At 40.2% G+C, this 11,970-nt stretch overlaps 1 protein-coding gene across 1 annotated transcript; it reads right to left on the bottom strand.

The window, feature by feature from the left end:
• Positions 1-2,667: 2,667 nt before the first annotated feature.
• On the bottom strand, positions 2,668-11,970 carry ANKRD1 (ankyrin repeat domain 1). The gene is made up of 9 exons (XM_012454760.3): positions 11,866-11,970; positions 11,034-11,213; positions 9,998-10,135; positions 9,748-9,855; positions 8,577-8,675; positions 7,019-7,117; positions 6,643-6,741; positions 6,405-6,503; positions 2,668-3,534 (listed from the first exon to the last, which is right to left on the bottom strand). Exons 1-9 carry the CDS (start codon positions 11,890-11,892, stop codon positions 3,424-3,426), a joined length of 960 nt encoding a protein of 319 aa, XP_012310183.1. The 5' UTR covers positions 11,893-11,970; the 3' UTR covers positions 2,668-3,423.

The following is an 11,970-nucleotide window of genomic DNA, read 5'->3' as shown; positions in this document are numbered from 1 at the left end:
GATGAGGATGTACAAGGAGATGAATGTTGTTCTTATACCCATTTACACAACATCCGTTCTATAGCCCATGGATCAAGGAGCATTTTGAATCAAGTCTTATTAAGAAATACATTTCATAAGGCTATATGCCATAGATAGCAATTCCTTTGATGAATCTAGGCAAAGTAAATTCAAAACCTTCTGGAAAGGATTCACCATGCTAGGTGCCATTAAGAACATTCATGGGACATTGGAGGAGGTAAAAATACCATTCACAGGAATTTGGAAGAAGTTGATTCCAATCTGTATGGATGACTTGGAGGAGTTCAAGACTTCAGTGGAGGAAGTAACTGCTGATGTGGTGAAAATAGCAAGAAAACTAGACATGGAGCCTGAACATATGACTGAATTGTTACAATCTTGTGATAAAACTTGAACGGTTGAGGAGTTGCTTCTTATGTATGAGAAAAGAAATTGGTTCTTGAGATGGAATCTACTCCTAGTGAAGATGCTGTAAACACTGAAATGACAAAAAAGGATTTTGAATATTACACCAACTTAATAAAGCAGTAGCAGGGTTTCAGAGGATGTACTCCAATTTTGAAAGATGTTCTATTGATAGTAACATGCTATCAAAAAGCATCAGATGGTACAGAGAAATATTTTATGAAAGTGTTAATTGATGTGGTAAGTTTCATTTTTGTCTTGATACAGCCATCCCAACCTTCATCAACTACCACCCTTATCAGTCAGCAGCCATCCACATGAAGGGAAGAACCTCCACCAGCAAAAAGATTATGACTCACTGAAGGCTTAGATGACCATTAACACTTTTCAGCAGTAAATTTTTTTTTTTTTTTTTTTTTTTTAGACAGAGTCTTGCTCCATCGCCAGGCTCCAGGCTGGAGTGCAGTGGTGCGACCTCGGCTCACTGCAACCTCCGCCTCCTGGGTTCAAGCAATTCTCCTGCCTCAGCCTCCCGAGTAGCTGGGACTACAGGCGCGTGCCACCACGCCCAGCTAATTTTTGTATTTTTAGTAGAGACGGGGTTTCACCATGTTGACCAAAATGGTCTCGATCTCTTCGTGATCCGCCCACCTCGGCCTCCCAAAGTGCTGGGATTACAGGCGTGAGCCACCGTGCCCAGCCAGCAGTAAAATACTTTTAAGTGAAGGTATGTATGGTGTTTTTTAGACATCATGCTATAGCGCAATTATTAAACCACGGAATAATGTAAACATAACTTTCGTATGCACTAGAAAACCAAAAAATTTGTGACTCATTGTGATATTAGCCTGTGGTGGTCTGTGTTCTCTTCTGGGAGGACTTTGACACTGCCAGTCCCTGTCCAAAAGAATTGTTAAATCTCTAGTTAATTTGCATTTCTCTAATGATCAGTGATGTTGAGCTTTCTTTTCCATATGTTTGTTGACCACATGAATGTCTTCTATTGAGAAGTGTCTGTTAATGTCCTTGCCCACTTTTTGATGAGGTTGTTTTTCTTGTAAATTTGTTTAAGTTCCTTTTATATTCTGGATATTAGACCTTCATCAGATGGATAGAGTCTGAATGACAATTATTAAAAAGTCAAGAAATAACAGATGCTGGTGAGGTTGCAGAAAAATAGGAACACTTTTACACTGTTGATGGGAATGTAAATTAGTTCAATCATTGTGGAAAATGGTGTGGTGATTCCTCAGAGATCTAGAACCAGAAATACCATTTGACCTAGCAATCCCATTACTGGGTATATACCCAAAGGAATAGAAATCATTCTATTACAAAGATACATGCATGCATATGTTCATTTTATCACTATTCACAATTGCAAAGACATGGAATCAACCCAAATGTCCATCAAAAATAGATTGGATAAAGAAAATGTGGTAGAGATACACCATGGAATACTATACAGCCATAAAAAGGAATGAGATCATGTCCTTTGCGGAACGTGAATGGAGCTGAAGGCCATTATTTCTAGCAAACTAACACAGGAGCAGAAAACCAAACACAGCATGTTCTCACTTATAAATGGGAGCTGAACAATGAGAACACATGGACACAGGGAGGGGGAACAAAATACACTGGGGCCTGTAGGGGGGTGAGGAGGCGGGAAAGAGATCATTAGGAAAAGTAGCTAATGCATGCTGGGCTTAATGCCTAGGTGATGGGTTGATAGGTGCAACAAACCACCGTGGCACGTGTTTACCTATGTAACACCCCTGCACATCCTGCACATGTACCCCAGATCTTAAAATTTACATTTTAATTTTAAAAAAATCTCTAGTTAAGCCCTGCTGGGAACTTCTTAGAGAATGCGGGTTTACCATGCAGAAATCATTCTGACCACCAGGGGTCTCTTTCTACACATCACTGGGACTGAAAGCTCACTAGAATTTTTTGTATCTTTATGACTCTCAGCCTAGGTGGTGGCATTCCGTGGCCTATCACCTGGGAGCTTATCAGAAAAGCAGAATCTCCGGCCCCACTTGAGACCAGCTGAATGAGAATCTGTATTTTAACCAGATCCCTAGGTGGTCTGTATACCCATGAAATACTGGGAGTGCTGTTGTATGGGACATTTCTAATCTGCAAAACTTGGGGAAACAATGGGGAAAAAACCCTCCTATATGGCTTTTTTTCCCCTACATAGGACATTCCCACCACGCTTATAGAAGGACTTAGAGGTTTGGAGTTTGCTTGCTTTTATTATGAATATAAAATGTACATACAATACAATATACATTTACACATTTACAGTTTGCATTTCCTTTCTTTCCTTCTTTTTCTAGCATATTCAATTCTGCATGGTCCAGTTGGCCTCTCCTTCCACTGCCTTGCACTTACACTCATGACATTCCCTTCACCTGGGTACTCTGTGTACTCAGTAAAAAATAAATAAATAAATAAACCAGCCTGGGGGGTAAATGGCTGGCTTCACTGTCCTTTTCACAGAATCACTTTCCTTCCATTGTTTCCACTCCTGTCCCTACATGCCGTCCCTTGCTTCATTCAAACTTCTGCCTTAAAATTTCAGGATAAAAGAGGGCTGCAATAATCAACCCTCTCTTAAAAACTCTTACATGAGTAAATGACACATAAGTAGGCACTTGAACTTTGCTCTTTCCCCTGGTTTAAGAACTACCTATTGGAAGGCTCTGAAAATGTTACATACAAATGAAGCTCTGCTCACCAAATGGATGATCATGAAGGTCTGAATATCAGTAGTGTGCCAGTTAATAAATAAACAGGAATACATAAAAATAGAGTTTCACTAAAGGAAATTTAAACACCTATAACCCTGTGCTTTCTCAAAACTTCATTAGGTACATCTTCACAATATGTTGATAAATAAAAACTAGATTTTATGGCTCGTGTCTCTTCTCTTGTGCCATGCCTTCAAAATGCCAGTGAACAGCTACTGATCAGAGTCTGTCATTTCCCTCAGAATGTAGCTATGCGAGAGGTCTTGTAGGAGTTCTCTTTGAGGCTGTCGAATATTGCTTTGGTTCCATTCTGCCAGTGTAGCACCAGATCCATCGGCGTCTTCCCAGCCTAATCAAACGAGATAAGGAAACTTGACTTTCGGGTGGGTGACATCTGTAAATTCACATTCTGTGTGTGTGTTCTATGAGGTAAGGAATAGGTATATGTTATCACAGTGTTTTACAGTTTCCACTAGGAGTGATCTGCAGTTTATACTCAAACCAGCCCTTCACTGTTTCTCAGAGGGATCCTTTTGCCATTTTAGAGTAGCAATCTTTTTCTGTGGGACCATCTCAGGTATTGGTAAAATCCCTTGTCCCTAGACACTAAGTGTCAAGAGCACCCCAAGTCACTTTGAAATTTATAAAATGCCCCCATACATCTTCCAGTATCTCATGGAATGGGCTCCTGGAGGTGGCAGCATCCCTCTTGAACCAATAATCAGTTCCTATCCATTTGAAGGATAGTGCTTTGATTGATAAGAAATGGTGGTAAATGGGCCAGGCGCGGTGGATCAGGTCTGTAATCCCAGCACTTTGGGAGGCCGAGGCGGGTGGATCACAAGGTCAGGAGTTCGAGACCAGCCTGGCAAAGATGTTGAAACCCCGTCTCTACTAAAAATACAAAAATTAGCTGGGCGTGGTGGCATGCGCCTGTAATCCCAGCTATTCAGGAGCCTGAGGCAGGAGACTCGCTTGAACCTGGGAGGCAGAGATTGCAGTGAGCCGAGATCGTGCCATTGCACTCCAGCCTGGGTGACAGAGTGAGACTCCGCCTCAAAAAAAAAAAAAAAGAAAGAAAGAAATGGTGGTAAATGAACTGCATAAATAACTTGGCTTAAGTACTCAGGTATCGTGTGGGTACTATTACTGTTCCCGGGAGCAGATTTTTCATAACTTATCAGAATTTACAATGGACTCTCCCAGGAAATGTATTTTTCTTGGAATTGATGGCAATTACATGTGTGAAAATAAATAATTTTTGAGACCAAATATTGATTTCCCTTATGCATATGTCTCAAGATACTTAAAAATATTAAAACCATGTCATCTCTCAATTCTTATCTATAGGTATGAGAAGTCCTAAATTCTTCCATTTCTATTCGTTGAGAAGTTTCTTTTTAATCCAGAGACTGCAAATTGGCAGCTTTGAGATGCAAACCAGAGAAGAGACCTGTTTTGTTTTGACTCAAACAGAAATTAGATTTTCGTAAAGATTAGTGTGAATTGGCAACAGTTGGAAATCAAGAGAGTTCCCAACCGTATTTGTGACTTTTATGAAAAACATCAGGAGAGTTAACATGGTACTTATGGTTCCACAGAGCAACATAGGCTGGGTTGGGGAGGGGGACCTTTAAAAGAGTTATGTGCACAGACACTTACAGCCACAATTATGCCATCTGCCTGGCATAGTAAGGCCAACCTGAAGTTAGATTATGTGATCTATAGGTATTTAAATTAGTGGCCCTATAACCTTCATTTTGGAACTTCCCCACCTCTGTAGAGCCTTTCTCTAGGAAGAGTCATCAGTAGACATGAATATAGAGTTTGGATAATGAGAAAATATTCTATGTTGTTCTCAATCTCCTCTAAGATGGCATCACTCGGTTATTGATCTTTGGGGGAAACAATCCATTGGGTCAATGACATTAATATTTCCATAATCCTGATGCTAAGGATCTAACTGGTAATTCAGAACTCTGAGCCCTATTTGTATATTTTGGGCTACTCTTCCATAAATTCCTTGCACTTCTCTCCATTGAAATTTACATCCTGATTTTTCTGGCGACTTACACAGTCTTCCTAAACCTGTATGCTATTTGTCTCTGCTGGTAGTATCTCACTGCCTGAAAAAATGAAATTGTCACATTTTCTGCAGCTTTCAAGATTTCATTGAACCTGCCCTTTTTCTGATAGTTAAAAAAAATTATTAGATAAGATCAATTCCAATATTTAGCCTGAGGAAGCACTACTGATAACACTTTCCCATCCCAAGCAATCTTCATTTATCACCATTCTTTGATCCTGTCACCAAGTCAGATTTTTTTAAATGATAAGATATTCCTCTCAGTCTTTGCAACACAAATAGGCGAAAAAATTATTTGCATTTATATGATGACAGAGTTCCCTCCCCCTCCGCCCTTTTTTGTAAAGTGATTCTTCAGAAGCTTCTTAAAAATTGTTTCTTCAGAAATTTATATCCGTCCCTCTGGGCAATATTTTTAAAGCTTATATTAGATGGTGTTTGTCTGGAAATTGAGACCATGAGGAAAAGTTGGTTATGTTCCCTGCTTACAGATGAAGTTAAATTAATATGTACTTATACAAGAATTTTCGGGGCCTAAATATAGGAAATTATTTTGAGAGATCTGCAGACAAATCCAAGTGGAGAATAGATAGAAATTATCTGAAAAAAAAAAATACAGGCAAAAGCACAGCTACCCCTGGAAGAAAATGGTGACATTTCACATTGCTGTAAGGAGGAAAGGGACTTTCTGAATTACTCAGATTGGATACTGATTAACTTTAGTTCATTGCCTGCACTGACCCTTGTGGAATTTTAGACCATTTCAGAAATGGTAGCTGTCTTTACTTCTAACTTTCTCAGCCCTTGAACAGATAAGGTTGGCCAAGGCAGATTGAATTTCTAGGTATTTGTGGGGATGTGCAAATTTTGACTATCTTTCATTTTCAAGACTGAATTGTAAAAGAATTATTAGGCACCTTGTCAGGCAGTGAATTCATAGCAGTACCTATGACTTCCCCCTTCTCTGGCCATGTGACCTGAGTCCTAGCCAAGATAAACACTGTCCTCAGAGAAATGGGCAGGGGCATTTAGACTCCCAAATACTGCCACTGTGGAGGTCTTTTCACGTATTTAAGAAATGCTTCTGGAAATTAGAAAGCTTGCAAGCAGTGTTTCTGGTTTCCAGTACTTACACAGTTCTTGATGTTGAGATCTGCGCCATACATAATCAGGAGTCGGATCATCTTATAGCGATTCAGTCTCACCGCATCGTGCAAGGGGGTATCTCCTTCCTAGAGAAGCAGAGTAAACAGGCTCAAGGTGGGTCTAAGGTCAGGAAGTGGGTCCTGCAAGGGCACCAGGCTTGGGGGAGTGATTCCAAATACATAAGCAATGAAGCTTTGGGAAACCCGAGTGTGTCCAGCTACTCACTCTGTCTTTGGCGTTGAGGTCGGCCTCACAGGCGATAAGATGTTCCGCGCACTCATAGTGGCCAGTCCTCACCGCCACGTGCAGCGCTGTGCTGAGCAACTGGAAAATTGGAAAACCCTGCTGATTCGCTAGGAATGAGGATAGAGGAGAGGCTGTCCCAGACCCCAAGACATGTGCGAGGGGGAGAAGTGGTCACTAGGGTGTCTGCACACAGCAAGGGCTTCCTGATGACTTTAATGGAGAGGTGAGGTTAGAAGATGGAGAGGGGGCGCAGGAGGAAGGGCGGGGGAGGGGGAAGAGTGGGAGAAGTGGAGGAGGAGGAGGGTGGCAGGGATGGGGAAGGGGTGAATGAAGGGAAGAGGAGGAGAAGAAATACCTTATCTCGGGCGCTAATTTTTGCTCCTTTGTTCAGCAACAATTTTAAAACATCCAGGTTTCCTCCTCGGCTTGCCCAGTGGATGGCTGTGGATTCGAGCTATACCGGGAGGGAAAAAGACCCGACAACGTGAAGGAGAATGTGGTCTGGGGAATTAGAACCTGACTGCCAAGGCATTCGTGATAACGATGAGTTGTCCCCATCTAGACTGCCAATTCTAATTGGAGTCAAAGATTTTTTACCAAATCTGTTGGCTAAGTTATATGTGTGTGTGCGTGCATATGTGTGTTTTATTAGGAGGCTCTTAAATAATCTAATAATTTTTAAAAGAATAAGAACGACCATTTATTGAGACATTTCTCTTGCCAACATGGTGCTACACTCTAGAAACCTTGATTCTTCCAGCAACATTTTGAGGTAGGTGTTACTATGCACATTTTACAGATAAGAAAAACCAGGTTCCCAAAAGTTCAAGTTTCTAGCCCAAGGAAACACAGTTAATAAGAGGCAGAATATATATTCAAACCCCCATCTGCCTGGAACTTTTAGCCACTTTTGTCAAATGTACTCAGAAGTTCTAAACACATGTACTTAAAAATTCTGGCAGAATAAAAGTAGCGCCTTCTAAAATATTTTAATCTGGATCTGACACCTCATCTGGGGTCCCTGTCACTCTTTCTCTACCCCTGTGGGTTTTCTGCTCCCATTTTTGCTAGCACAGCCTCTGTACCTCAACTGTGGTCACTTGTGGCTCCAGTTGTAACTTGCATAGTTAAACCTAGGAGACCCCTTCCTCACTGCTCTGTGTGGTTGGTATGCCCTGGCCTTAATCCCACACTCACGATTTTTTAGTTTCCATGTAAACTTCATATTTTGTTTCTTTAATTTTTTTTCAATGTGTTTGTATTTTGGATTCAATTTTGGCCAAGTCCTTTGGATTTCTTTGATACCTCATTTCCACTTTGCTATAAAATCAAATTGAGCTGCATTTAAATACATAAAGCATTTTCCCAGCTCAATCTTCAGTTCATAAATTATGCTGCATACTGGTCTTTGTAGAAATTACAGTGATTGAATTATTGAAGTGTGAGTAGCAGCTACTTTCCATAGATGCAATTCATTTCACATGCAGTCTAGCCCCAAATCTCACTGGTGGCAATTGGCATCTATCATATAAAGTGTGCAGCTAGAGAATCCGTATGTGTTGCTGGCAGCCAGGAGACCGTGAGCAGGCTGCCCTGTGTGCAATGGAGGGACAAGGCTGTTGAAAGGCAATTGTCGAAAACGAATGACTAACTTGCTGATGAGGATATTGAATTCTGTTTAACAGCTTTCACTTCCTTCTTTTCCCTGAAATATTCCTCTATTTTCAGTATGTATGGAAAATATTTCACATGGCCTAGTCTCATCTCCCAACTTTATTTGGAGAAATGAGCTTTTGCCTAGTTCTCTCAGATCAATTTTCAATCCAGTCAGCCCGGTTTTGCATTGGAGGTTTTCTGGAGCTTCATACGGTTTACTTATTTTGGCTCATTCCCAAGCAAAGAAATATATTTACCATATCACGGAATTCAATCTGGGCTCCAGCTTCCATTAACTTCTCCACAATTGCCAAATGTCCTTCCAAGCATGCTCTATGAAGAGCTGTCCGTTTATACTATCAGAACAGAGATTTTAAAAAAGAGATAGCAATAAATATAAAAATGTGCATAAACCATTTTAAGAGTTTTGAAGCTGAAGATTCTGATGACATGACTGAGAGAAACTCAAGTGCTTCTTTATGAATTAGAAATGTCAAAGTTAACTAAAATTGCAGAATCAGAACAATTATCCTGCAACTAATATTTGAGCCTCCTGCAACATACATTTCTAAGGGCTCAAAGGCCTACATTGAGGAATGTGAACTTAAAGGCTCAAAATTACCTAAATGCTGACATCTCCCTTTCTTGTATCTTGTACTTCCCTTGTTCATACAGCATTTACCATGCAGATCAGACAGTTTTCTTGCATCTGGGCCTATAGCTAGACTGACTATCAAAAAGTTTCAATTCATTTTTAGGAGAATGGGAGACATGCTTTTAGTTCAACTTCAGAAGTGATCCCCAATTTCACTTCATGGGGAAAAGAATACAAAAGGATTAGTGATTTCTGATAAACTGGCTTTATATGAATGGGCTAATGGAGGATTAGAGCTGGAACAACCTTAGGTATTATTTCACTCCAATGCCCTATGTTTACAGATAAGAAAACCAGGGCCCAGAGGAAGCAAATTAGCTGCTCAAAACCAAATAGCTAAGTAGTGGTACAGCTGGCCCGCCCCTGAACTGTAATCTTCAGATTTCTGGTCTAGTGTTGATGTGTTTGGTTTCACTCAAAGATGATGCCAATCATATATCTCTAAAGGGGACTTTTTGGCCCATATTGTAAGTCTTATCATAAGGATCTAAGAAGTTAAAGAAAAACTGAAAAATCAGGCAGACGTATATGAGTGCAAAACAACAACAACAACAACAACAACAACAAAGCAATGCAATCCGTAGCATTGATCCAATATCTATTTATCTTTTGGACCATTGAACTCTCCTATTAGGCTCCTGGCATACACAGCATCAGCTGGGGAAACTCTTTCAGGTGGAAGGACTTTGGAACTGTACTATCAAGGCTGCAGTAAAGCATAAGAAACATAAAATCAATGAGCTGGATTTTGCAGTGCTTTGTATGAGTCTTACCTCATCACAAACATCTGGGTTGTTCTTGTCTGACAGGAATTTTTCTACTACTGGCAGTTTATTCTCCAGAGCAGCCTTCAGAAATGTAGGCACATCCACAGGTTCTGCCTAAAGCAAAAAAAATATAGATATATGTATAGCATGAGAGTTACTGTGAGCTTGCCAAGTTTCAATCAAACCCTCTACAGGTATTTGCTCCCCTGCAGCACAACACTGGACATGTATTACTGGAAACCAAAAGAGCCCTTACAATGATTTCAGGTTCCGGTTCCTTTGCAACTGGAACTTTAGTTTTCCTGTACTTTTTCCTTTTCTTCAGTTGAATGATTATTTCAAGGTCTTCTAAATTTTCAAGCTTTGATCTTTGTTCTAGTTTTTTCTTTTTGAGCTAAAAAAGAAATTCATATTTCAAAAATATGGTGAGTTCTACTGACAAGCATTCTGGTGTTGTCTAAACTAAATCTGCAAGGTCTGAGATAAACATTTGAACAGTTTAAGCAAAACCATTTTTTAAAATTATATAAATCTTTGACTTCATTTTAGGGATTTATTATTCAGATATTTATCTGGGAGTCTAATTTTCAGCTAATTGCCATCATCTTTACTTGTTGCTTGTAGAATCAGCCCTTGAGTAACTGGGGACATGATCTGGTCTCTAAGTGATGATTTTGTACTTAATGCCATAAACAAGCCCTAGATTTTTGAAGGATTTTAAAAATTATGCTCAAAACCTTGTTTAGTTTTTGAACATGATAAAAAAGAATCTAAGAATAAATGTTAAGCTCTGAAATATCAATGTCATTCTCTTTCACTAAGCAGAGCCTCTAAAACAGACTGTTCAGAGACCACAGCTAACTAAAGCATATTTTATCTGTGCTAGTAATTAAGGAAAATTCACTGAGAAACACAGATTGTGTCAACACAGACAGCAGACACAGTTAAACAATGATCCATGGACCACAAACCATGTTATTAAGAAAAAGAGATCTCCCTTGCTTGGGATTAACTACATGGTGTATAACATCAGAAATTCACTGGACATGTGTATCTTTCAATCGAAACATGGTCACAGCACATTTAACCATTGATTCAGAATTCAGAGGTCATAGTCTTGTCAAAGAATTATTTCCCAAAACCTGTTCCATACAAGTTGCCTCTTTATGGGCTAGCATCTGGTAAAGAAACATCTTAATGACTGGCTTTGTTTCTCTCTTCTCCTTCCCTGGCATTTCCATTCCCTACCCCAGCCCCAACATCCTACTAGCGCATTCCACAGGCGCTCTCACCTCTGCCTCTCGTTGTTTCTCGCTTTTCCACTGTTGCTCTCCTAGGGTCACTGGGTGGACTGGAAGTGTCTTCAGATCCTCCTGCTTTTCTAAAGTAACGGCAGCTTCATACTCTCCATCTCTGAAATCCTCAGGAAGGAATTCCCCTGCCTCCCCATTGCCATTCTTCTTCCCAGTGACCTATGAGGGAAGAAGACGGCAGCGTCAGAAGCAGCAGCCTTGTCCCAGCTCATTCTTCACAGATAATGCTACAGAAGGCTCTTGGTCCTTCTCCCCGGGGAACAGCCACCTTTGCACAGTGCACTCTCAGACCTCAGGCTGCAACATACGCTGCTACAAATGTCCCAGAATTGCCTTCAGGTGCTTGTCTTACTCTCTTGGTTAAATCAAGACCTGGGTTAGGTTGACATATGTAAATCTACGTTAAATCTGCTTAATCACATTTCTTTCAGGAAAATCACAAACCTTCTCTACTTATTTAAAACTCAACTTAGGTACTTTGGATGACTCTTCGCCTTGACTGTAAACTTTCCAGACTTACATTCTTGCAATAAAACTTCTTCCCTAAGACATTTTGATAACTACATGTGATTCCACACTGTGATAATAAAACCAAAGGAGAAGATTTTAAACAGGAAACATGCAGAGAATTCACTACTGGTAGCTCCATTTTTTTTTTCCAATTTCACTTGTTTCATCACATCAACCTTTTTCCACATATGACATTTTCAGTTTCCTTGCATTATGCCTGAAAGCAAAGGGCATTTCAATTTTCAAATAAAAACCAAGATGAGCCAGTTTTCATTTTGTAAAATTAATGCATCTTACATACCAGTTCCTCTACTTTCAGTACCATCATGTTGGCTGAAGACGTCTTGTATGTTTTTCTCTCCTGGAGGGAATCCCTGGAGTTGGCCCTGCTGGGCCCCTCCACACC

Source organism: Aotus nancymaae, unplaced genomic scaffold (assembly GCF_030222135.1).
Source record: "Aotus nancymaae isolate 86718 unplaced genomic scaffold, 86718_ANA_hifiasm-v0.15.2.pri h1tg000010l, whole genome shotgun sequence".
NCBI lineage: Eukaryota > Metazoa > Chordata > Mammalia > Primates > Aotidae > Aotus > Aotus nancymaae.
Note: the sequence above shows the minus strand (reverse complement) of the source record. Positions and strands in the feature narration are given on the sequence as shown.